This window comes from Phyllostomus hastatus, unplaced genomic scaffold (genome assembly GCF_019186645.2).
Source record: "Phyllostomus hastatus isolate PE091 unplaced genomic scaffold, TTU_PhHast_1.1 phas_contig_329, whole genome shotgun sequence".
NCBI classification, from domain to species: Eukaryota; Metazoa; Chordata; class Mammalia; order Chiroptera; family Phyllostomidae; genus Phyllostomus; species Phyllostomus hastatus.
The window spans coordinates 5,484,153-5,512,045 of record NW_025333854.1 but is presented as its reverse complement, the minus strand read 5'-3'; the positions used below and the strand labels follow the sequence as shown (position 1 = coordinate 5,512,045).

The following is a 27,893-nucleotide window of genomic DNA, read 5'->3' as shown; positions in this document are numbered from 1 at the left end:
TGGCCAGTGTGGCTCAGTTGGTTGGATCATTGTCCTGTAAACAGAAAGGTCACAGGTTTGATCCCCGTTCAGGGCACATCCCTAGATTATGGGTTCAGTCCCTGGTCAGGGCAGGTATGAAGGGCAAACCAATCAATTCCTCTCTCTGTCACATAGATGTTTCCCTCTCTTTCATCCTCCCTTCCCCCCTTCCAAAAAAGTCAATAAGCATGTCTTTAGTTGAGGATAAAAATATATATACGTTTGTTAAATAATGAATGCATTTCTGAATAATTATGCTCTGTAACTTTTTCAGTACTCTACAATAATATCAATTTTCCTGGAGTTCATTGTGGGGGAAAACAACAGATGAATATAATTTACCAAAAATTACATGTGATAAATAAGTTGTGTTTCACTTGCTCAGATCTCTAAATATCCATCATTTCCTACCCTATGAATAATTTTCAGTTTGTAACACAAAAGATAATGGCTCTTCAAGTGAAGACTAGCATTAAAATAACTGATGCATCTCGATTAGACATAACTTTCTTTTAATATCTAATTGTGAATGTCATCAGGAAACTTAGATAAATAGAAGTAATAAAATTTCATAAGGAAATAAAATGACTAATTATGGTGACCCAGCAAGATTCAGCCTTTAGATATTCTTAAAATAATAGTGATTTCAAAAAAAAATAGAGATTGGGAGGTTTAAAGACATTTCAAATAAAGCTTGACTGCTATAAATTTCCTGTAAGAATGTGGACTGAGCAAGTTTCACACAAATTGTCTTATATGCTCAACAATTACTTAAAAAGATAAGTTTGTAGAAATGTGAAAATAGAGTGTGAAGGATTTGTCCAGTTTAAATGCGACTTTCCAGTAAGATCATTGACAATATCTTTTGTCACTGATCATGAGACCTGGTCTGCAATACGAAGATAGTAATTTTTGGCCACCATATTTGTCCTATGTCCTTAGGGAATTTATCATTGACTTGGAAGGTAGAGGGTTACTGTCTACATACCCACTTGAAATCACTCATAAATTTGTAAACAGTCTTGGTCTGCTGGGAATTTCAATTATTCTTTTTGTTCTCATTAGTTATCTTCTTGGTTTCCACAGATACATTTTTCCTCCTTCCTTTGTCTTCCCAGCTCTCTCGTATACCCACCACTGTACAAGGTGAGGTAGCTCTGGGTCAGAGGGCAATGAGGTGGCGAATGAGCCCCAGGTAATAAACATGACTTTCTCATATTTGAGTTATACTGTAGAAGTCACGAAATTTTTCAGAAGCTCACAGCTTCGGACTAAAAAAAGAAAGACTTGAGGAGGCTCAGACCTGGGCTGCAGACCAAGGCCTAGGTGGCTAAGAGACTTCCAAACTCTAAGTTACATTTTTTTTCTTTTGCAATTTAAACTTTCAAGAAGCAAAGAAAATCCAATGAACATTTCTTCCTGAGACTCCTCCTGTAGGAAAGATGGACAACTCCTTTATGATGGGAAACTAAAGGCCTAGTGTTAAGGGGAGAGGTACTGAGTGACATCCTCCCTGAGCGGACAGGCACCTGTGTTATCACAAAGGTGACAATGCCGCAATCCTCTGCATATTAATATGAAGATACACATGTAACATCTAGGGAATTTCATGATACCTAACAGTAAATTAATATAGTTATTCTCCATACATAATCAGACTGTCACTCACCTAGCCCATGGCCTATGATAATAATTTTTTTGTTGTCACAGCTGGGAAAAGGGTATTACTGGTATTTGGTGGCACCTAGATCGGGAACACTGCTATACACCTTGCAGTTCTTAGGCCAGCCACTCACAACAAAGAATCTTCCAATCCAAAATATCCATGATGCTGTGGCTAAGAAACCCTGATCCAGGAGACACGGTGAGTACAGCAGCAATATTATTGATTAGACATCAGAGGAAAGGACTCTAGTTTAAATGCAGTATCATCAGTGTGTATACATAGGTGATGAAGATATTGCCACCTGCCCTGCCTAATTGAAAGAGCTGCTGGGAAAACCAAATACGATCCTATATGTAAAAGTATTCTGTCAACGAAAGAAAGTGTCCAAATGAATTCAAGCATAATATGAATTCCTTTGATCTGAGAAAATTAAGGTAGAAATATAGCACTATAATCTCTGTAGGTGGTTTTCTGTAGATGGTTATACCATGGAAAGTGGGAGGTTGTAGGATACAAAATCAGCCATATTTCTATATACTAACAACCAACTACCTGAAAAAGAAGAAAACTGTCCCATTAATGGTAGCATCGCTGTAAAATACTTAGGATTGCATTTAACAGAGATAAACAGCCTGTACACTGAAAGCAATATGGCATCCATGAAATAATTAAGACAGTAATACAAGAAGAATGTAAAAGGTTTTAAGCAGGATATTTAGACTCATTTTTCACGAGGAGGATTCAATATAAAAGAAGCTAAAATTAGATAACCAAAGGGTTAAATTAAAAACATTTAAATATGCATATATCTAGATGTTATATCCAAAGACTAGAATTGGCTGTTGAGTATGGTAGATTGTCCAGTTGTGATGATTATTGTCAATGTCACTGTGGGTGTCAGAGATGTCCAATGACACAGGGTGTGGTTTCTGGGGGGAGAGTAGAGGTGACCTCCATGACCTTGGAAAGCTCCTTCCAAACCTACAACCTCCGCCAAGACTTTATGCTCTGAGATTAGTGGTCAAGAGGCCCCGGCAGGTTGTCCTGGAGGGTCCCAGATGTGGCCCCATTCTGGGGCCCTTCAGTCAATCAGCTCATTGCGGTCTCTTTATGCAATGGGGTCCGTTCAGTTCTCAAGTCATTTGCCAAGGGAAGACCTCCTCTTGGTTGTTGTTCTTGTCTTCTTTTCTTCACAAATTCTGATTCTGTAATGCTATTTAAAAACTCATTTAGAAGAAAACTCAAAATCCCCTTCTTGCTCCACAACACTCCTGTCCCACCAGGCCATGACTAACACGTACAGTATGCTTGCAGTGACAATTGTTGTCCCCTAAATATCCTCACACTCAGATTTCCAGTCTTATGACTCTGAGCCTTGATTAAGACACAGGTCAACAGTAAAATGCCGTTGCGTCCCCGGAAGTCTTCAGCTCAGGGTGTGTGGTGGGCAGGCCTGCACGTGGCAGTTAGCTTCAGCATGGACAGCCACCCATAGTGCCGTCAGGAAGGAGACATGTGCAAGGAAGGGGAAAACGCACTACACAGCTCTTAGCCCAGAGTGTGAGCGAGGGCCATGTGCAGTAGGCAGAGAAGGTTTGACTCCTCAAACTACAGAAATGAACGTCAATATGAGAAATGTTAAACGTAATGTGTCTTCGGGACAAGTTATCCCAGTCGGACAATTTCTGGGCACATGCATTAAGATGAATTTTTTTCCTCTTTCTGTTACTATTATGCCGATCATCTTCAGTTGGATCCTTTTGAAAACTGCTCTTCCGGTGCCATCATAGTATGTCGATTTCAGCCAACCCACTATAAAAGTTCACTCTCACACCTCTCTGTCTATTATTTCCTGTGTCGTACTGTTTTATTTTTCTCCCCCTCCCTCTAATGGAAGCCAATTAGAATAGGGAGGGCAAAAGGTTATATATACATCTGGCCCCTCAATTTAACATCCTGGTTTATCTTTTATGCTTTGTTGAAAACAATGGTGAAAGGTGGGCAGGGATACCCTACTTGTATATATTTTCAGTGCAAAAAAGAATAAAGTCTGCTACATCTCAGACACATGTGGCATCTGAAGTAACTCAGACATGGCAAAATTAAGGGAATCATTGCTTCTTCGCTTCATGTTTAATTGTCCAAGCCAGGAGAGGAGGTGAAGAAAGAAGGCAGGACCTGCATGGGCTGGAACTCTTTGAGGGCCTGGGCCGGAGTAGGTATGGCTTTCATTATATTTAAGTGAATTAGTCTGTTTCCTTTAAACAGGCGAGATTAACAAGCCACCATGGGCCTGCTGTAGGATTCTGACACTTTTAGTGGCTTGTGACGTATGATTTGTGAATATCAATTTGCCTTCAAAAGTAGAAAGCAAATCTACCATTAGCATGAGGTATGCCAAAAGTTAATTCTAGGTTAGTTTGGTTGAAATTCATTAGGAGAGACATTTGCCAGGATGAAGAAATAAATCTTTCATTTGATTAGGTATTTGGATCATTTTTAAGTTCTGCTTTGGACTTAAAAAATGGCTATGCGTAGATGGGGGAGTTGAATACAAATGACTCTAGGAAACAGAATACTCCAGGTGTTGACCTGGGGCACTATGGGAACACTCAAGAAAAGGAAAAAGACCAGCAATTCTAAGTAAACTCTCCTAAAACTTTCCTTTCTCAGTGAAAGTGAATGTCTTTGGGCAGTCTGGCATCGAGACAAATATTTTCCAAACTGCAAGAAAACAGAATAAATATTTTTTCCTCATATGTAATTGGGTTAAAAGTATCATATTTGATATTAAATAAATGATATAAAGAATTTCAAGCTAAAAATTAATGTACGATAAAACTTTATTTTTAAAGTATGTCCAGTTTATCACTCTTTAAAGAGGTCACTACTGGAAAAGCACAGATATTCTTCCTCTCTCTGTGTTTTTTGTTTTTGTTTTTTTGTCATTGGGAGTATCAAGACACAAATGATCAGGAGGAAGATTTTTGCAGCTTCAGGTGCAATTTGTCAATGGTAAGGAGTGATATTCTTCAGTCTTTATGTAGGTGAAGTTGGATAAAGAAAGCATGGGATACTACACAAGGCTCTTCTAGCTAGAAAATGTAATACGCTGATGTACCATAGTGTTCAGTTTGCCTCTGCTTGACTACAGGATTTCAAAGTAGACTTTTGTATATTCCATCTTATGGAAGGGCACAATATTATAGTGACTGATTGCATGGGCACTGAAGTCACTCTCACCAGGTTCAAATCCTAGCTCCGGCACTTTATCAACTGTAAGACTTTAGTTAAGTTTTTCAGTCTCTTAGTGGCTTCAGATGTTCCCATCTATAAATTAGAAAGACACTGACATTCACACCCTAGTGCTGTTTGGAGATTAAATGAGGATGCATGTGAACTATTTAGAACTAACTAAGCATTTGATACCATTAGCTATTATTATTATTTTATTCCATTATAAAAACAGCACTGAAAGGGTTGAGACTGTTCAATCAGTTTAAATCAATCATCCAATGCTGCCTAAAACAATCCTTGTTATATCGGTTTAAAAAAAACCAACTTCTTCATTCAGTGGATTCTACCAACGTCCAAAATGATAAACAATGACCCATGAAGAACCCATATGCTGATTAAAACTGAACTGCCTCAAGATGTTTTCCATGATCAATATAGAACAACAAGGATTTTTATGTAGTCACTTTCTTTAAGAGATTGTAGGAGTATTACTGAATGCTTCATTTGTAATATAAATAAGATGCATTTAATAATATAACTTATTCCAAGCTGTAATTTTTCTCTTTCTAGTCTTCAATGCCACTGCATCACAAAATGTCACTGTTACTGGTTGAAAACGCTGTTCATTTGGTGCCAGTGTCAGTCGCTAAGTCAGGGCACGGGATTCTAGGGGAGTCTAGAACAGCACGCCTTGATTCTGTAGCCACTGTCCCCGGGAGGAAAAGCGACATGACAATTGATGGATGGCCTCTTTTGTGCCGAACAGAATAAGTTGTGCTCCCTTTCGGATTCTGTAATAGTTCAAATCATCTGAAGTATTCTTTGGAGCACGAAGTATCAGGGCAAAATGCCTTTGGCCGAATGCCTCATATACTCATAGCACAACAGGATATAACAAATAATTTCAAACCCCACGGAGTCTTTTTGGATTGTGAAAAACCCAGTCACAGCACTTTCAGTTGGCCGGTACAAGAACCTCTTCGGGCTAATAAATTAAGGCCAATGACAGTGGTTACATACTGCTAAACTCTGCTCAGCAGATCCTTGTTAGTCTTATGAAATGACTTTGAAGCCTTCAGTGCAAAGGAGAAATATGTGTACATGTAGAGGAAAAATAAAGATGCATCAGAGGGCGTGCTCAGCGTTTTTAATTTTTATTAACATTTCCAGCGTCACAATCCTCGTGACCTGGCAGGGGACACTTTCTGCCCTATAGGGCCATCCATCTAGTCTCGGGTGACTTTTGGAGGTGTAAAGAAATGTCAGGATACCAGGAGGGGCCCTTACCTTTCCCACCCATGGGACACCCAAGGTGGGCATGGTCGCAGCTTTCCTGCAGGCCATTTTGTCCCAATACCTGACCAAAGGGTCATTTCCAGGAACTGAAACAAAACAAATTTCCACAGCTGAGGGAAAGAACTTCTCACCACGAAGAGGAATTGCTCTCAGGAACAGTTAAGACGTGAAGGGGCTGCTTGCATTCAAAAGAACGTTCCCAAGGAAACGATGGAACCTCATCAATATTCCCCGTCCCCCGTGTCGAGCTTTGGAAGCTGTGCCACAGGCTCGAGTGGTCACGTTGAGGGCCAGGCTCCGGCCAACACTCTTGGGGTTAGAGGCGGTTAAACACACATTCCTGTGGCTTTAAAAAAAATAGGGAGGAGCCCCGAACCTCGGAGAGTGTGTTTACACTATTGTCATTTGGTGTAGCATCCAAGCCCTTGCTCCTAAACAGCAGAGGGAGAGCTCTCTGACCTGGGGACAGGCAGCCAGCTTTTGTGGGTACCTCGTCTTCCCGCCCCTCACCCAGCTTTAGCACGTTTACAGTCGTGAGTTGAAAACTGATCTAATCTCAGATTTACTGGAAAATCTCCTACCAACCAAGAAGTATTTAAACATTAGCATATGTTTTAACTTCCAAAATGACTTCCTCTTTATACTGGCAGTTTCTCCTGGGCCATAGTATGTGTCAGAATGGAAACTCCGTGAAGGCGGACCCTGTGTAAGAAATTCATTCTGCCGAGAACACCTTCGGCCTTTCGTCCCATCACACCCACACTTAACAGTGTCAGCCTTAATTTTATTGTTTCTGAGAGGTCGGTTGGGATTAAGAAATGCTTGGGGTATTTATTCAAGTTCAGGTTTCCTTGCGTGCACCCCTTATCCATCCCTTTTCCCCGGAGCAGTACTTCTGGAATAAGACTTTATAATTTGTATTTTCAGCACACGCCCCAGTCATTCTGATCACATGGTCCATAGGCCCAAATTTGAGACATGCCTAGGACTGGGTATTATCAGCTATTAAACATCTGGCCTCTTTCTGCATTTGCTTCAAACCTCCCTTCTAAGTACGCGTTAGAGGAATCTTATTTTTATGAAGGGAAACGGTGGGGGCTGGATCTCAGACTGGAACTCACAACTGTCTCTCGATAGCCATGTCATTGTTAAGAAAGTTTCAAAGGCCTCCTGTCGATTTGGAAGGACCGATGCCATTCTTCTGGTTTTGGAGAATATGAGTAGAACTTTTTGAGTGCCACCAGGGCGGGTGGATCGGCCTTCCTCTCTAGCTCGCTCAAGCTGATCCTGGGCCCGACCTGGTAGCCACGGCCCTCGCAGCAGAGCGCCCTTCGTGATTGCACCCCCCTTTCCCAGGATCACCACCACGACCTGTCTTCTCAAATGACTGTGGCCCCGACACTTGGTTAACAATGAGGGTGACAGAGAAAAGGGAGTGAGCTCATAACACGACGTTTGGAGGTGCCACTGTCAGCCTCAGCTCGGAAGAAGTCCCGGTGCCCTAAGACGGCGCCGCACCTTCATCTACTGCCAAGACTTCTGTGGCCCCTCCGAGTGGGAGAAGCTAATTTTCTGTGGAAGGAAGGGCCAGGTTTGGAACCATGCTTTTTGCCAGGCCTTAAAAATTCCAGTGACGCATAAATAGTCATGATACTAAATTTTGAGAGTGGCACTTGGGTGGAAGCATTTTTACATGCGAGAAGCCGAAACGCAGGATGTTCCATGGATGTTGTCCATCATGAGCGAGGACGGATAGTGCAGGTGGCAAAGGAAGCGACAAATGTGCGCCAGCTCCAACAGAATTAAACACTGAGATACTTCAGGAAGGTCACTCGCATTTTCATTGTACTAATTATCCATTTGGCAAATGGGTCTCCTATCACCCTTCACTATAAAGGATCCGCTTTAGGTTGGAAAGGTTCTCATGGGTTTAGCATGTGACTTGGGGAGTCTGGCCCTTGGACGCAGGAGGAGGAAGAGAACAACTCTCTTTAATGCAGATTGAATTTATGACCCAGTGAAAAAACAGACCACCTGTACAGCCAGGTTCTGTGCGAAACCATGGAAGTCACTCCTTTCTTCTCGTAGTGCCCAGCAGCAAATATACTCCGCAAATGTACTATACTGTTAAACAATGTTTTACAGATAGTCACTTAAACTGATGAACGACTTAGACCCAATTAAAATTTGAGGTTCCATTACGAGCCTGAGACTTTGCTAGATATTTTTGCATAAATTCTTCTAATCTTCATTCATCAGCTGGAGGCTCAGAAGCTCAGAGACCTATCTCAGTGACACAATTGATCAGAGGTGGATCAAGTGTTTGAACTCACACCTCTGAGTGAGTCACTGCTTAGTACTTTCTATGCTGAGATACCGTTTTGTCCAATTATCCTGAATTTGGACCGCACAAAGCCATCATGGGTTACAGTATTAGTTTCCTGTGGCTGCTGTAACAAAACCACCACAAAATTGGTGGCATAAAACAGTAGAAACTCCTCCTTTCACAGTGCTGCAAGCCAGAAGTCCAATATCAGGTTCACTGGACTGAAGTTAAGACACCGGGGTCTCTAGGGGAGAACCAGTCCTTGGGACACATTCCTTCACTCAGGGCTCTTCCTCCTTCTTCAAAGCCAACGAGACAGCATCTTCAGATCTCTCCCTATGCTTTCACCATCAAATCGCTCTCTACCCTCTGGGTGTACACCTAGTCTTCCACTGTCTCTACGTTGTGAAGACATTTCTGGTGGTGTTTGGACAGTCCAGGATAATCTCCTGCTCTCAATATCCTTAATGTAATCACACACGTGAAACTTTACTATATAATGTTTTATGTAGTAAACATTTACTATACTCATGTGACAGTCACAGGTTCCAGAGCTTAGGACCTGATATGTTCTAACGGCCATTATTCATCATATTTCAGCCCACCTCCTAGATCCCAGAATTCACATCCATCCCATATGTAACCAAGTTCACCCCACTTCCAAAAGTTACCACCCATTATGGCAGAAGCTCCAGTCCAAGAATCATTCAAGTATCATCAGCTCAAAACCCCCAAATCTCATCATCTAAATAATCTAAATCAGGTATGGGTCAGACTCTGGCTATGACCCATTCGAGGCAAAATTTCTTTATTCTGGATCTGTAAAACTAGACAATAAGGCATCCGCTGCAAAGCACGAAGGTGGGAGAGGCATAGTACAACAATTGCAGACATTCTCATTACAGAAAGGGAAAAATGGAAGGAAGGAAAGCCTCACCAGTCCCAACCAATCTCAAAATCCAGCAGGGAAAATTAAATTATGTTCCAAGGCCTGGGACTAGCCCGCTGTGCTTGAGGCTCCTGGGCCTGCAGTCAGGTGCTCCGCCTCTGCACCTGCGGTCCTGCCCCTGTGCCCAAGGCTCTGTGGCCACCCCAGTCCTTCCTTTTGCTTGAAGACTCCATGTGTGTGCAGCTGAATAGTATTAACAGCTTATTTCCTGTCTGTAGAATTTCGGGAGTCTGAGAGCTTTCTTTCATTTTGTCCTAACTCTGTCTCTTTCTGTCCAAGCTGGCAGCGTTTCTGCTGATACAACATTCTGGAAAAGTTTGTGTGTCTCCTGGGTATACCGTCCCCCTGAGATCTTTCCTTGGTAATCTCTATTCCTGGCTTTGCTGAGATGGCTGGGGGAAACCCACCAGCCCCATGCCTCATCTTTCAGCACTGGCCTGAGGCCATCCAGCCACATCCTTGGCCTTCTCTTTAGAACTCACTTTCCGAAGAGTAAACCTCCTAATTTAGCCTCTTTTGCAATCTGGATAGGCTGAGAAATTCACAACTCGTCAAGAGTTGGTTCTATTTTGTTTAACATATGTCTTTCTTTACTTCACCTCTTTCCTCTCACATTGTACTAGAAGCAGCAAGAAGAAACTGGACTTTACCTTCAGCATGTTTCTTGGAAATCTCATCAGCTAAATCTCCAAGTTCATCTCGTTCAAGTCCCGCTTTCCATGCAACTCTATGGCCCAGTTCAATACAGCGTCTGCCCCATTATGACAGGCATTGCCTTCCGTCCAGTTTCCAGCAACGGGCTCCTACCAGGAGCCCTTTCAATAGTTATGTTTCTGCCAACATTCTGTTTATGAAGATATACATGTTCTCTAAAATGACCTAGGCTTTCTCTACCACGCTCTTCTCTTCCTTCTGAGCCCTTACCAGAGGGCTTTCAACATCTGTATTTCTACCAGAAGTCTGTTGAAGGCAATTTAGGCATTTTTTATCACGTGCCTCAACATCTTTTCAGCCTATACCCATTATCCAATGCCAAAGCCACTCCACATTTTTAGGGATTTGTTGCAGGAGCACCCCACTTTGAGTATCAAAATCTGTATTGGTTCCCTGTGGCTGCTAAAACTAATTACCAAAGATCGGTGTTTTAAAACGATAGAAATGTATTCCCTCACAGTTCTGGGAGCCGGGAGTCCGGTATCAGTTTCACGGGGCCCAAATCAAGCCGACAGCAGGGCCGGTTTCCTGCCCTCAGGCCCAGAGGGCAACACTGCTTCTCTCCTGTGCCAGCTGCTGCAGCTCCCTTCCTTGGCTCAGGGCTCCTTCGTCGGTCTTAAAAGCCAAAGCATTGTGCCTACAAATCTCTCTGTCTCTGACTCCATCATCAACTCCTTTTCTGCCTTCCCCATGGGCTTAACCATTTCCTGTCTCTCTCATGATAAGAACAAGTGATCCCATGTAGTGCCCACATGGATAATGCAGGATAACCTCTTCTCGAGATCCATAACTTGGTCACATCTGTAAAACTTTTGTCATGTGGAGTAGCAGTCACAGGCTGCAGGGATTAGGGCCTGGCACCTCCGGGTGGCTATTATTCGGCATTCTGCATCTGTTATCTCCTAACAGGTATGGCCCTGGAGTTGAGTCCTTCATCTGGAAAATGGAAAATGAGCATACTGAACACAACTATGAATTACAATTTAGTTCAATACACTCATTTCCTCGATGGAGTCTCTGGGGGCGAGATAACGTGAAGACCCGCTGAGGATTGCACAGCAGGTGCGTCGACACAGCCAAGACTGTGAACCAGGTCCCCTCCCTCCCACTCTTTGCAGTTCATTATTCTTCTTTACATGAATTACCAAGGACCGCTTGCTCTTAATGGTTACCAAATTACCCCAGGCCCCAGACACAGCTCTGAAACCAGCCACAACCATCTCCAGCCAGCCTCAGTTTTCGGATGGAGTCCAGCCCTCACTTGTCCCCACCGAACAGAGCCAATAGTAACCTCAGGCGAGTTGGAGACACAGATGGGGAACGATCCATTGCAAGGATCACACACGCTTTCCGCTCACACGTTTGTATGAAGTTAAATACTTAACATTCGTTTAAGTAATTCATGGCTCTCACTTATTTTCTAAGTTCTCAGAATCGTCCGACTTAGAAGTGAAATGTTAAAACACAGTTGACTTCAACCATAGTTTTTCAGCTAGGTGGTGTATTAATCACACTTTCTGGGACAGGCGACTAAACCAAAGAGAGTCTTGATGACTTGTGTCAAGGACGCAGTTACAAAGAGCAATTTACCCGATAAATACATAGAAAGGAGCCATTATACGCCAAACACTGTATGAAGGCCTCAGGCAAAGGTCGGTGGGGACAGCCAGCCCTCCCGCTCTGCAAGCTCTCTGTGTGTGAGGAGACAGCTGGGGAGAAGTAATCAAATGCGAGATCGTGTTAAAATATTGGACACAGGGTGCTGGGGAGCACAGGTTTGGGGCCAATAGAGTGGTCTGGAAGGCTTCCTGGAGATGACATCTACCTGACACCTGAAAGGAAGGAGTCCTGGGGACAGCGAGGGCGGGGACATCACCCCAGCCAGACCTGGTCGTGTGCGCCAAGGCCGCACCTGAGGGGGATGGCACGTTCCGGAACTCAAATGAGCTCAGTGCATCTGTAGTGGGGAGGGTCGTGGGAAATGAGGTGGGAGGGGGTCGGCAGGGAACACATCATGACACGCAAAAATATGCAGCTGTTATCTGAGGATGCTGGGAAGACACAGATTTGCTAGGAAACCAGCTGGTTACATTGTGCCTCACACTAACCAGACAGGCTAAGACAGGGGTGACTTTGTAATGGGTCATCTGAGAATGAATAGGGTCCCCTTAATAAAACGTTAGAACAAGGGGTGCGCACGGGGACTGTCCCAGGCACACCAAGACGGAGGGTCACACCAGCTAAGACTGGCCTAGGTTAGAATTCTGAATCACCGATGCTGACTCCGTGTGCCTGGCTGGCTGGCTGGCTGCAGGCAGGCACCCTAACTGTTAAACCCAATTTTCTCATCTAGACACGGCATGGCAGTAGCAATGGTTAGTTTATCCATTTCCGACAACCAATTAATGAGAACATTCAAGCACTTTACAACCTATAAAATAAGGCGATAGAATACCAATTTTTCTGTCTAAATTGTTTATTATCCCATGACTTAGGTATCTTTTCCATCAAGTGGTATAATTAGAAACAACACAGTAGTCATAGCACAGAACAGTAGAGAGAACTAACATTTCTGAGCTCTCAACATGTGCCAGGCCCTTTACTGGGACCTTTGCCTTTAGAGGCTCATTTGTAAACTTACAAACCCATCCTTCCGACAATGATTGAGGCGGGTGCTATTGTTATCCCCACTTAACAGCTGCAGAGATCAAGGCCCAGGCAGTAGCTTGTCCAAAGCCACACCGTTTGGGAACCTAGATTCCACATGAAGAAGTGTGTCCCCAAAGCCCAGGGTCTTGACAGCGGACTTGGTTGCATACAGGCTGTCTTGTTCTGACCTTAATTTGTTTTAAAAAGAAGTCGTTCTGCGAACCAAAGCATTGCAGGTTCGATTCCCAGTCAGGGCACATGCCTGGGTTGCAGACCATGACCCCCAGCAACCGCACATGGATGTTTCTCTCTCTCTCTCTCTTTCTCCCTCCCTTCCCTCTCTAAAAAAATAAGTAAATAAAATCTTTAAAAAAAGAAGTCGTTAAGCATCCTCTTTCCCAAGATGAAGAGCTCTAGTGTCCTTTGTTTCTTTTAGACATTTTAGAACAGGAATGACAAGGAAAAATACCCGAGGGCAGCAGGTAATTCTGAAGCCTTAGGAGTTTCCTCGGGGACCTGCTGTGAAGGGGCAGACCCCCCCACCCCAGGCAGACCCCCCCACCCCGGACATACCATGTGTTCACATCTGCAGTGGGGCCTATTAAATTGTGAAGTTATGACCATTTAGCAGATCGGGAATGCTGAGAACGATGACATTTGGTGCATGTCAGAAGAACTACAGTCTCATGCTCCTAGTATAAAACAGATACTGTTTTTGTTTTCTGATCAAACTATAATTTTAATGTATTTAGGTATTGTCAACTGTAGTGCAGTTTATATTTTTCCCAAATATTGCCCTGCTTTCTCCTTGTTTATTCTTTACTTCCAAAAGTAAAATAAACAAATAAAGGCCAATTCTAAGTGAAAATCGTGCTAACCTAATATTTTAGCAAAAAAAAATTAAGTACTCAAATCAAAGGATATTTACGTGCTTCGCTCCCAGGTGATAACACATTTCAGTGCATTTTGCTTTGTGTTTCATAACGTACCCACTAGTCTGTCGCTTCTGCTCCAGCCCATCGGCCTGCCTGTTGCTTCTGGAAAAGCTCACAGAAGGTTCCCTGCTTTCTTTAAGGATATTCTCCCTCCTCCCTTTTTATCTGAGTCTCTGGCTGGTCCCTTATCCTCAGCGTGACCCTCCCCAAGGCGCTCACCCCCCCTCCCTCCCTTGCAGGTTGCTGGGTTTCTGCCCTGCTGCTTTGGCGTGCAGTCTAAATGGCCTTATATTATCTCCCAGCTCCCGGGGACATTCTCCTGTCTCTGTCTCTGGATTGCAAACTCTCGGGGGGCCTGGGCCAGAAAGGTCGCAGTCCTGGGAGGAGAAACACGACACTGGACTGCAGGATTTACTGAAAGCCGAGCAACTGCGATAATCCGGGTTCAAAACCATATCGTAACTTGAAATACTAGCTTTGTTTTGAAGTGTTTAAAAACTGAGTCACTTTCCCTTTTGCCTTTTATGAAATAATCGGCCTTCTCCCGGCCTCCGACAGTGACCCATTTGGGCCCTGTTTTTGTTCTTCACTTTCTTTTGTTCTGTTGTGTGGTTGCGCCCTTGAGCACATTTGTTCCCTTCTATTCTTTCTTTCCGGCTCTTCCCTCGCTCCAAATTACTTTCAATTTTCAAATATCTGCAGCTCGTCTCTCAATGAACCAGCTTTTTCTCAAGGCGTCACCATATTATAAACGCTGCAATTCTAAATCCTCAGTAATTTCCGAGGTTCCAGCATTTCCCTTTGTAAAAAAAAAATGTCAGGTGTATTCCTCATTCCTGCCTCTTTCTTCAATTCCCGTATTTGAATTCCCACCTCATCAAATCATCCAGTGGCTTTTCTAAGGCTTTCCCTTCACACAAGGGGAAGCATCAGAGTTATTTTTTTTACACTATCCACTTGATGAGAGCTTATGATGCACCAAGCACCATTAAGCTATTACGCACATTAACTCCAACTTCACCAAACTTCTCACCCTGCCTGGGCTCAGCGCGCCCTTTCCATACTTTTGGGGGACACATGAGACTCGCCCCCTCGGGTTGCCTCCCTCCCACCTTCAAAGGCTTCTCTGGCCATGGGGCTCAGGAGAGCTCCCAATTGTTTTGTTGCAGAACCCCCAAATTTTCATCACACATCTCCTTGTTTACTTGCTCAGTTTTTCTGGCACCGAGGAAGAAAGCTCCGTGAGAGCAGACCCGGCATCGTGTTCTCCAGCAGTGTACTTAAGTGTCACGCGGGCTCTGACACAAAGCAGGCACTCCATAAATTTCTGTTGAATGAAGGAATGACCTCATTAAATCTTTACCATGTAGGAAAGAGGTAGGGACTGTGAATGTCCTTGTGTTACCGATGACAACTTGCCCAAGTCATATACTATTCTCTGGCAGTGTGGAGCCTCCAATGGACTACCCACCCCTGTGTCTCCAAAACTCACTTTCAATCCAGGCCCAGATTTGGGACTTGGGCTCACTTTTAATTCAAGTCCACACTTTTAGTCCCCCCAGCCCACTGCCTCCAGCAGGAGCTTGGACGTAGCTTTCCTTCCTCTGATACCCTGGCTGAGATGACTCCAGCGGGATTCCTTTTAGATCACAGGTTCTCATTTCAGTTCATTTAACAGGCAGTCAAATGCCAGGGCTTGGGTTATATTTCCCTCACACCTTTCTTGTCATGTCAGCCCTTGCGCATTGCGACTCATTAGCTTGATTTCTTCCCTGGGAGTTCAAAACCCTTGTCTCCATCACTCCAAGCCAAACATCTCCTCCCCCCTTCACGGTCTGTCTGAATGCTCCGTGGCCTCTTCTGCTTTTCCTCTGGCTTTTAACATCCTAATTATGTGCCTCTTACCATCCCTCTTGCTTCAGCTTTAAGGCACTTCTGTAATTTTGTTCATTAAACATCCCTAGCACTTTTTTTTTCATATTTGTGAATCATAGCCTTCTACAGAGATATCCAAACAAGTCCCCTAGAAGTTTGTTTTATTACAGTGGTAATGACAGTTATGAGTAGCATTGTCCTTAAATACAGCTCACGATACATCATAAATGGTATGCAGTTTAGCACCCATGCATTACCATTTTCCCCATGTTGTGAAATTGTAATTTTTCTTTTAATCACTCCATCAACACATCAAAGCTATTTAGGCTATGGAAATTTAGATATATTTATATCTATATCACTCTGTAATTTGAAACCAATTGTAAAAAGAAGGTTGGCATTTCATTATTACAGTAAGAACCAGTTTAACATATGTAAATAGCCAGCTTCTGCATATAATGAAAATAGTTCGGCAGTCAGTGGAAGATTTGAACACAAGTAGGCTTGTATAGAATTCTAACTTCTGTTGGCACCTCCAAACCTTTCTGATGGAGAGGTGCACATGTCTCCATTTGGTCAGCCTGGAGTGGGCACGCATGGGTGTTGTACAGATTTCCCCTTTGATAACCACTATTAATGAGAATATGGGTTTCATCTTAAGGAGTTATATTCAGGAGGGTTGTACAGAGAAGCTTTATCATGTAGGGGGCATTCTGGAACTTGGAAATATTCAAGACTTCTAAATCAGTATTCCTCTTCTTTGAAATAAAAGATGGCTAAAACAGAAGAGGAATAATTATTTGACTTCCTCAATCATCCTCACTTTCTTCCTCTTATACGAGTCCAGATAAGTGCACAAGATAAAGAAATTGACAGAGTAGCTGGTACGCGCTGCACGTGCTAAAACAATTAGAGACAGAGGGGAAATGAACCTGTGGGCGAGTTATGTGGAACAGAACACTGAGCCTGGAGCAGAAATGCAGAGTGATGATTTAGTCACCGACAGTCACCATCCATTCTCAGAAGGCACTTCTCTGTGATTTCCCACCTTCACTGAAAGGCAAAGCTGTGAGAAGTTGGCCTGCATGCTGGGAGAAGGGTGACTTCAATGGTGATTCAAAATTAGAAAAGGCTCCCTTTGGAGTCTGTTGAATTTGCTGAAGACTTTTGTGCACAGACAATTAACTATCTATTTTGGATGCTACACACCCACAACTGTCCAGGCCACTGGCTTGCGCTGGACTGTGGGATGCTAAGCATTGATAATGGATGAAACTGTAGGCAAGGGGTTTAGAAGCCAGAGAGAAGGGAAAAAAATGGAAAGCAAAGGAGGGGAAAATAATGGGGTGGTGAAGGGGTGATAAAGTGTCCGGGATTCTCGAGGTCTCAGAGGCAGGGTCGTCACAGGTGGCCAATATTTCAGAAGTAAAACTACCTCAAGGCAGAACTCTCAGCAAGAAGTTGATGGGCCTTGAGTTGTAAATACTCGATGAATATGTCAAGTTATCCTGATACAGGGCAACGTCTTGAAAAAGGTTAAGCATGACCTACCCCGGATATTTTCAGTGAAAAACATTAACTCAAGGGCCATGAAAGAAAATGACAATGACAGAAAAATGCCTTTTTTTTAAAGTTCTTAATTTGGTAGTCAACTGTTACTATGTAAAACTAAATCGCAGTTAAACCGTACTATTAACAATTAAATTATAGCGTTGATTTAATTATTAGGTTACATTCAGTTCACAATGACTTGAAGTTGGGGATATTTCAACTGAATACTTTGCCTCTTCCATTCTGATTAACTAAATGATTCATTAATATCTCAATGTCATTGTTCATTGCAGGAAGCATGCCAGACATTCGAAAATTCCTCATTAATGATAACATACACACTGACAGATTAGATATAGGTAAAGCTGGACAGACTGAGGGTGAAGAATTATGAGGCGAACTATAAAATGAGGCAACGCTTTACTGCCGGCACTATGGATCTATCAGATGGTAATTGGATGCACGTGTTAGCAGCAGTAAAAAGTCACTGTCCAGTTGTCCACCTTACATGGGAATCTACTCTGTGCGTCGTCTTTGATTTATTGTTCCAATTAGAACGCAATGTTCAAAGAAAGAACGCAACTGACCTGATTTAAAAGCCAGGGAGCCTTGGAGACCATTATTTGGTGGGTCACCTGGCTCCCTTTTAGATAGCTTAAAACTTGCTATTTGTGTAAAAACTGTGCTAATTAAATGCTGGGTTTGCCACCGTATCTGGAAAGCATGACCATTTTGTATTCATTAATTCAGGGTCAGAGTGTCGCTGGTGGCTTCCCAGGATGTAGCCGTGTTTTCTCTCACTAACACTAAAGGCGCATTTCTAGGTTATCGCTTGTTCTACTGACTGACAGGCAGGGGTAGAGTTAACAGGCACTGAAAAAGAAAAGGCTGACAATTATGAAAAGTAAACATTCTAAATCTGCAAACCCAAGTAACAAATACCATTGGTCAAATGGCAAATGTAAATGACCTTCCATCACTGCAATATACCATGAACAATTAAAGTACTTCTGCATAAAGGACTTGAGACAAAATGAGGTTCATTACTTTTCCAGACAAATAGAACTGTATTAAAATTACATAAACATGAATCTTATGTGCCATGATACTGGAAAATTAAAAGAGAACTTTAATTTCTTGGAGGGAAATGCTAATATTTTACTGACTTACATTAAGCAAACATCAACTATTAATGCTGACAAATGTTGGAACAGTAATACTAAAAACGTCATCTGAATTACTCTTCATTGCAAAGTTCACAGAATTAATGTTAAGATAGATTAAAATCACTTTGAACTAATACACATGCATTCATCTTCCTCCTGAAGCATAATAAAAAGATATCATTTGTACTACAGTTTTGGATAAGCATATAGACATTTAAGGCTTAGGAAAGATATAGATATTCATAGGCAGCTCATAAATGTAAGGAACATTAGCTCCATTTCAAATGAGCTGTCAACTTTTTTCCCAACATTTTGGCTTGTGGAAAGTCAGACATTTGGATAATAAATGGGGTTTGCCTCTGAACGTTAAGGTAATTGGGCAGGAATTTAAAGTGCTCATTCATGTTCTATAAGTTCATTAAACATGGAAAAAAATGGACTGGAATAACACTTTGTGCTCTAAACTGGATAGTAAAAATGTACAGGAAACGTGCATACAATGGAGTTTCCTTCTGTAAGACATGATTCTTCTTTTCGATTCCGTGCTGAAACATCATTGTGAAAAACCTGTTTGGGAAGACTAGTTCATACTTTTGGGTAATCGATGACCCAAGCCCCAGAGATTCAGGCGTCTCTGAATTCTCATCCTTTAGTATTGGCACGTGATTTCTGTTTTTTTTTCTTGCTTTTTTTTTTTTTTGGGTAGATGGTTATAAATCAGGTTTATGAAGAAGAAACTCTCTGTAATTGTGCATTTTTAATGGATTTATGATAAAGCCAGCAAAGTGGAGGGTCCCCATGGCAGGAATGCAGTAAAGGTAACGGGACCAGTGTCACGTAAACATTAAATACAGTGCCTGCCCCCTTCATAAATCCTTGATGCTTGTGGTTAAATGCTGCTGGTTATAAATTACGCAGCCAAACTCTGGAAACACCCACAACTTAACTAAGACACCAGTGGACGCCTTCAGGTCTCTACTGGCTTCCTTCTGTTGTGTTATTTTTAGGAGACAACATATGACTCCCCATTTTCCTCAACAATTGTTGTCTCACTTGTTTATTGAACTTCCTACAGTAAGCTTTCATCTTGATTAAAAAGCAATAACGCAAACCTTTAATCCTACACAACAATCTTGCGCTTTCGTGGGGTCAAGTGCCCTTTTGGTTTGCAGACTCATTGGAAAGCTTTTAGCCTCTGTCTATGGATCTATCGATCAATCTTCAGGACTCTTAAGATGTTGCTCCATTTAGATTCCTATATCAGAGGTTCCTGCAAAAGCCCAATTTCACACTGGTATTTACAATCACATTATTTTATTGCACATGGAATCAATTAAACATCCTGCCCTCAGCTGTAAACAATTACTGTATACAATGACACTCATGGAGTTTTCTTAAAATAGTCCTGCATTTCTGATGCCCTCTGCTGAAATGCGTGAGATTGACGTACGTGTGTTTTGCGTGCACGTACGCGATCACGTTCCCAAACGTCACATCGCCCAAGTCGTTTCACCCGGAGGGTGCCCAGCGGAGTCTGATTCCTTGCAGCCGCCTGCAGCGACACCTCTGAGGTGGTCCCTTTCTCTTCCACCGTCACTTTACTCCCGTTCCAATTTAATCTGAAGAGCTGCTGGTATTCCTAGCAAGAAGCAATGATGCTTTTGCTTAATTCGGTTTTTTTTTTAGAGTTTGGGGGCATCTACCGTAATTCTGATTTGTGGGTATCAGTGTTGCCGGTAGCAGAGAGGTAGATGAAATAAGGAGGGGTACAACCCGCATAGACTTAGGCTTGAATCTAAGCTCTGCCAAATTCTAGTTGGTGACCTCGAATCATTTACCTTTTTCAGGCTTAGTTTTCATATTTGAAGAATGTGGGTAGTTATATCTAAATCATAGGACTCTTATGGGTGTTCAATGAGATGAGGCATGTATTACGTATTCAGTACATGCTGATTTCTCTGTTGTCTCCCATGCTCTTTTTCTGGGAAGACACGTAAGCACAGTAGCTTTCCATTTTGAGAATATCCAGCCTTTGTTGTCTCAAGTTGAGGGCTGCATTTTCTTTGCACTAGACGCCCCTTTTCTCCCAGTGACGACCATGGGAGAAGCTCACAGCTGTTTTACTTATGCTCAGAAATAAGTCCACCAGTCCCCGTTGCAAGGGTACCGAACAGCTGTATCCAGCCTTCCTAGGAGGCCAGAGCTGGAGCTGAGTGGTAACGTTTCAAGGGCAAAGCTCTAGATGTAAAGAATGATAAAACAAACCTAAATGAGCCTGAGCCTATCTAGTGACAGACACACCACAGCTATTCTAAATTATTCAGGCTTTCTCAGACTTCTAACAGGAGAAACATAATTCATCTCTGCTCTCCTTTATCCCACTATCCTATAATGGCTAAGAAGGAAAAAAAACGCCCCCTCCGAAAGAGACATAATAATCACCCAAATTGAGAAGAGTTTCTTTAGCACATGTAATATTTTTAGAACCACCCAAATTCTGGGAACCAACTTTGGAGATAGAAGTTAAAAATGATTTTGCAATGCTTAGGGGTGATTTCCTTACTTCCCTTTTGTTAGCATTTTGTTGGCAAAGAGCCAGTAAGACAGTTGTTTAATTAAGCTTCTGAACATCACAAACACGTAACCTCTTAGATAAGCTGTTATTGTATTTTAGCAGCAATACTAGGGTCAAAAGTAACAAAGAAAATTAAGCTTCAAATAAGCAAACCTCAAAAGAACAGCTTTGTGTATTGAGAATAATTAATAACTTGTTTAGGAAAATGTTACTGAAATGTGGTTTTTGGACAAGGAACTAACACTCTTCAGGGGTTAGATACCCTAATATCTAACAGGCTACCATCTGGTGAGCGGGCTGGCTGGCTGGTTACCCCGTAGGCATGGCAAAAGTTTGTTCACATGTAATTATGGAGCATTTAGACAATATCTTAATGATACCATGTAGTTCAGCTGCATCAGTCCAGCTGGAAATTGTAGCAGCATTCTGATTACCTGGCCACATGTGGAATTAAGGCTTTTTCAGCCTCTGCTTTTCACGTGCTATGTCCTTATACAGATGTTCTTTAAAAGCCCAGATTATTTACTGCTTGACATTGTTTAACAGAATGAGACCCTCCCCCCCTTTCATTTTCAACCACTCGTTAAGACTGTATTACTCTATAAGATATTGTAACTTTAACAAGAACTATTAGTGTACTTTATCATCTGGAAGAGGCATGAGCACATTTGGACAGTTACGATGAAAATTTTTCACACTCGTTTCTATGCAATGAAAGTCGTGTCCCTTTCTCTTTGCAGATAATTCTTAACCGTAAAAATGTAATTCAACGTGCACCCTGGACATCATTTCATGAAGCCATTAATCACACGGGGATTGTTATTTTAGAAATTAGTAATTCAAGTTGCATAAATAAACCAGTGTGGATGGGCCCTTGAAGCACGTCATAAAGACACTTATACAACAATAGCAGAATCCAGTTAGTGTCAGAGAGAGAGAGAGAGAGAGAGAGAGAGAGAGAGAGAGAACGTTTTCTCAAGGGTAACGTTTCAGAATTTTATTACACTTCTTCGAGTTATCTTTATGAACTAAAAATACAACAAAGAATTTCAGTCCACGGATATTATTTATTTTCACCTCTCAGCTCACTGTTCAGTGTGTGGGCCACTCCTTCCCCATCGTCCTGCCTGGGCGACACCACAACTATTGAACGAAGTGTCAATTTTGTAATCAACGGTGGCATCTCTATAGAGAGAACCTAATGAATGCAGGCAATCATTGAAAAAACTCTATCGTACATGACATCATTCTAGCCACTTTCTATATAAATCAGCATGGAAAGCATATGTAGGCACAATGGGCTTCTCAGATTTTTAGTATTAAACATAAAATGGAATACTTCAAAACCCCTTCTACAACTAGTATTCCTTATAAACACGGTGCTCAATTCAGTCCACGGAAGCAGCAGCTGAGGAAAAACAGAAGTTAATGTTGAAAGTGTGCGAGCCCCCTCACACGAAAATGAAGTCTTCGTTCCTGCCCATCCTCATTTCAGAAGGAAATGTGAAGTTCTGGTTAACTGTCTCTCCCGTCCACACCAGATCTTGTCCGGGCCAAGGGACCTTGAAACGTGGGACCCACGTATTTCACTACCGGCATGCAGGGTTCAAATTCCCCAACAGCTGCCACCAGAAAGTCCCTTTGAAAGGTGACTCGAGAGTACCATTGAGACGATGCCAACTGGTCCTTAAAGGCATTGAAATCCCTTGGTCTGTATGTAGTGCCAGGGCATCGGCCAGGGACCCTTTCAAATAGCAATCAATAGAGGGTGAGTACGCCTCCCCACTTGAAAGTAACCCAGAGAGGAAGCCAGCAGAGTCATCTGGCTTTGCTGGACTGACTCGAGAAGAGATGCAGTATCCACCCTCCCCTTCCACGGCCCCCACCCCCTCCCAGCCCACACCCCTGCAAGAAAGAAAGGAGAAGAAAAAGAGCCGAAGAAGAAAAGAGAAGAGAGAGCGGCGGGGGGCGGGGGGGGGGACAAAAAGGAAAGAAACCCAGAAATCCAGAGCATACTTGGAGTAAGGAGGAAAAACCCCTCATGCTCCGGGGATCAACTACAGCCATGGAAACAGGCGTCCGACTTTTACTTTGAAAACGGAAGAATGACAATGGAATTTGTGTGAGGTCTGTGTGAATCCGGCCCCAGATGTTCCCAATGCCGGAGGAGCAGGGCTCTGCAATCTGAGAGGTTGCAGGAGGAACGGTACCACGGGACGCCGCGCAGCAGCGCAGATGCTACGGACCGCGCAGACAGGAGCATCATGTTACCGAGGGAGAAGGCAGGCCCAAGACTAATAGCGGTGCCGGAAAAGCGGGCTTCGTGGACTGCAATCACTCAAGCCAACATGAGGGACACCACCTCCCCCCCCCCCAAAAAAAAATCAAAACCAGAAAAATGCTTTCGCTCCTATCTAGAGAGGTGGTGGGGGTAACGGGATGGGGGTGGGGAGCGAGGGGAATGGACTTTTCTTCCTTAAATAAAGTTGCCATAAAGCCCTGTAATTGACAGCGGGTAATTATTTTCAGCTTGAGGAAACTGTCCCAAAACTCTTAATAAGATTGCCAGCGAAAAGAAACAAACTGTGTTTACTTGAGCCGTTTTGCGAAGGGAGGGGAAGGGGACCTCTGGGCTGAGGTAGGGAGGCGCGATGGAGGCGGAGGGGGCGTCGGTGCGCGGCAGCCCCTCTGCGGGGTCCTGCGAGGCGCGCGACCAGCCCGGAGACAGGGCAGACAGGGTGACACGGAGTTGGGTGGGGGGTGTGTGCAGCGAGCCCCGCAGGGAGGGGTGAGGCCGCACAACGTATACACGGGGCGCGCACGCGGGGAGGGGGGGGGTGATTTAGTGTGAAAGTATTCCACTTAATCATTTTACAGGGGTTGGGGACGTAAATATTTAGCTGGCCACATCTGGAACAGATTTCCCCCCTCGCGGGGTGGGGGTGGGTGACTGGAGGGAGGCAGTGCACAGTTGTTACTTACTGTACGGGCAGTTCTCTTTCTTGGTGCCGCTGACCTTCCCGTTCTTCTCGATCTTGAGAAAGTACTTGGTGAAAGAGAAGAGCTTTCTCCAGCGGACATCTCCTTGGAGGTGGTTGTAGCTCCGCACGTGCCTCCCGGCACTGGGGGGAGAGGAGAAGGAGGAGGAGGAGGAGGAGGAAGAAGAGGAGTTGGTGGCCTCTGGCGACACCATGTCCTGACCAAGGGCTTGGCAGGTGACAGGGACGGAAGACACCAAGAACAGCAACAAGAAGCAGCAGCAGCAGCAGCCGGGCAGGTGGGGAAAGGCTGAGGCACAATGTGTCAGTATCCATTTCCACATTGTACTGAAACTCTCGGCGCTGGAAATTGTCTTATCAGAACGAACATACTGGAAGGGTGAGACCCGGTGCGCGGCAGGGAGACAGCTGGAGGTGGCGGCCGCTGGTTAGCTCCCTCCGGGTGCAGATCCGGCCAGCAGGCAGTGCACCACCATCCATAACTCCTCGCAAGGGCCGCTGCCTCTTCTCGCTCCCGTCCGGGATCCGCTGGGCGCCCCTGCAGGCTCCGGGCGCTGGTGGACCGGGGTGGGTGGCCGCAGTCGCGGGAGCGGCTGGGTGGCGATCGTGCAGTGGGTCACCAGCGGTCTTCACTCCCCCAGGAGTTACTTTGTTCTTTTCTTCACTCCTTTCGTCACCATGTTAGACGAGAAAAAGAAAACAGTCTGAAAAACAGATGACAGCGCGGGGGACGAGACCCACAGAGGCCGGGGCGCGAGGCTAGGGCAGCGCTCCGCCCGCGCCCGAGGTCGCACCCCGCTGGTCCCTCTCGGCGGAGCCCCAGCCCCAGACAGCTCCGGCAGCGCGTCCCTCCTCCTGGGCTGTCAGGGCTGGGGGCGGCTGCCCGGTCACCGGCCGCCGCTCTCTTCTGCCTCTCGCTTTCTCTTTTTGGTGGTGCCTGTGGCTGTGAGGTCTGCAGAAAGTCACTTCTTGTTTTGGGGGGACGGCAGTTGGGCAGTTGGTGTTTTGTTTGGCCCCGTGTCCCTCCACCCCCCCCCCCCTCCTTTGGAAAGCCGGCTTGTAAACAGGTTGAAGCCTGGAGTCTAAATGTCAGTGATTCTGAGCCAGAGGTGGGCTCTGCGTCTGCTGGTCAAACCTCATTTGCAGGGTGGAGAAGCAGGGGGAGGGGGTCAAACGGCGGTGGGACATCTGAAACCCCGGGCTGCTGGGAACGCCAGGGAGAGGGAGGGGGGAGGGGGCCGAGAGTGGGGAGCCCGGAGCGAGGGGAAGGGAGCGCGCTGCCTCTGCGGGGGCTGGGGGGCTGCGGGTCCTCTCCCCGCGCCCCAGCCGCAGCCTCCACCCCGCTGCGCCTGCAGCTCCGGCTAATTGCTGCCGAGGCGCGCTGTGCTCCCTGCGCAGGCCACCAGCGCGAGCCCTGTCCCCAGGCTTTCCCAATTTTGCTGCCTTCCAGCCGGAACCAATCCCCTCCGGGGAGCCCCTTTCTCACTTGTTTTCCTGCGTAGGATTTCTTTTTTTTTCTTTTCCTTTTTTTTTTTTCTTTTGGCAGCGAAGTACTTGAGAGCCACCTGGAGCCTGGTGCTTGGCTGACTTTTTCCCTCCCCCTCGCACTCCCAGAAGGAGGGGAGGGCGGTGGGAGAAAGCAGAAGATGCTGAGGACAAACTCTCCAGACCAGCAGATTATAAACGGGTCGAAGCGAGCACAGAAAAAAAAAAAAAAAAAGAGAGACATAATTAGCTTCCTTTCCTCCTCTCTGCCAGCTTCCAAGGAGGTCTCTGCTTTAATGAGTCACTGATTTCTCCTTCCGCTGCTGGAGTAAAAAGTTCACACTTGGGCCCTCTCTGACTTTTCAGCTCACGGAGCGTAACCGTCGCCTCTCTGGGCGCAGAGGAAACCGGGGACCCCAGGGATGGACGGGTGTGTCATTGCCAACCTGAGTCGTGGACTGAGCCACGCGGGCGCTTCCAAGCGAGCTCACTTTATTAGGACCGCGAACATTTAACCACGCAATTTGGCTAATATTCTGCTGTTCTCTTTTCCACGCGATTTCCTTTGCACTTTGCCATAAAGGGGCGTTTTGTTTTTTTCTGTCTTCAAATTGAACGTTTTAAAGGGCTGTATTTTACAATGTAGCTGCACCACCAGTCTCTCTGGCTTGCTCACAGTCACCCGCCCACCACGCCCTCATCGCTAACAGAAACTCGCAGGAAGCCCAGGCAAAACCAAGTCCTTGGTAAAGGAAACCTTGGCCAAGAATTAAGAGCCACAGCAAGAAATACTGTGATCACCGGTTCCAATATGAGTAAGAGACAGCACCTTCAAAGGGGTCACTCCTTTAAGAATGACACTGCACTAGGGAAAGCCTGCCTGGGAGGAGTGGCTAAAGCTGTACTGGTGTGAAATATTTCTATTTTGTAAAGCACACGGACTTTTGTGTTAGGTTGAACCATGTGAAATTGGCGGCTTTTCACCTACCCCTCAAGAACCGGCGATTTCATATGGTTCCAACTAATATCTCAGCTGCTATTCTAGGAGGAAGAAGAATCACTTCAAGGGGAACCTGGGAGTTTGCCCTCTGCAACTGGAATTTGGAGGCACCTGGTCAGAAGAGCTCATGCAGGTACAACAAACCAGAACCCCTCCACTGTCAGTTTGGCCCCAGTCTTCACTGTGAACAGGAGAAGATACAAGGAAGGAAAAGAATCTCACTTCTGAGACGGGCATCCAGAGTGATTGCCCACTGATGTTGTTTAGGGACCCGAAAAACGACTTTGCAGGAATACCCCTATATTTTCCTGTGCATGTAGAGCCTTTGCAATAGAAGCATTTGAAACTAGAATCGGAGGTTTTAGCTGCATTATTTCTAAGCCGCTGCAATGCACATTCAGAAGATTTTGACAATAGGGTGAACACCACATTTTACATTTTTAAATGTAATATAATTAGCTCTGATTTCCATAGCTATTAATTGGAGAGCTAAGCAAATACACAGCATATGTCAAACAAGTCTTGTTCTTTCACTGCAGCATGGATATTTAACAATGAACTCACAGTGCTAATTTCAACTTTCTAGTTTGCAGTTTTCTGCTGGAACTGACAAATGCCTGAAAGACAGCGTGGTTTTCCTAAGGGACTAGACCCTCAGCCCAATGGTTCAGCAGAATCCAAATGTTTGAACTGACAGCTAATTAAAAGTATATGTTTTTTTTTTCAAATTATGTCTGATGAAACCATACAATGAAAATTCTGTCATGAAAAACTGCAAAACACAAGACGTTATTTGAGGTTTCTCTACACTGGACATTGACACTATTGATGCCACTTGAGAACCCTTTAACTTACAAGAGACACCCCACCCCCACCCCAAAAGGAGTCTCTCTCTCTCTCTTTCTCTCTCTCTCCCCCCAACCCCCAATCTTTCTCACACATATCTATCTACCAACTTTCTGAGCCAGTGGAAGAAGCTATTCAGACCCTTAAGGTAGAAGTTTTCTGTTTTTATTCGGCCTGAAATTAGGGGCAACGCATCTTCCAAACTTCTCCATGAAAAACCTGTTTGCGGCAGGCAGGTGCACTGTTCAGAGTTCTAGAGCCCGGTCCCCTGCTTTCCTGTACAGCACGATGACAGGAAGGGCATTTACAAAACGGCCCAAAGGAAAAGCTGACATAGCTTTTTAGATTATATCTCATTCTTTTTTTTCTTTTCTGGGCAGCCTTTCTTTTCCAGCACAGCCGAATCCCTAAATAGTCCACTGCTTTGCATTGTTAGGTCGCCGCTTAGGTTAGCCAGAGAAAGCCTGAGAAAAGTTCCGCAGGAAAGATGCTCTATTTAACGGAATTCAATCTCTCCCAATAGATTTGAATCACTAACATAAATGTATGAATGTAGATTATATCTCTGTAATGAGGCCTGAATCATTCTCAGTTACTTCAAAG

General features: G+C 44.4%; 1 protein-coding gene across 1 annotated transcript in view; it reads right to left on the bottom strand.

Moving 5' to 3' along the window:
- The window catches only part of FGF10 (fibroblast growth factor 10), an 83,626-nt gene extending 58,467 nt beyond the window's left edge, over nt 1–25,159 (bottom strand). Inside the window, exon 1 of the mRNA XM_045839959.1 lies at nt 23,943–25,159. Within this exon, the coding sequence (XP_045695915.1) occupies nt 23,943–24,282 (340 nt within the window). The 5' untranslated portion in view covers nt 24,283–25,159. The remainder of the gene's footprint in view (nt 1–23,942) is intronic.
- Between the last annotated feature and the right edge of the window lie 2,734 nt (nt 25,160–27,893).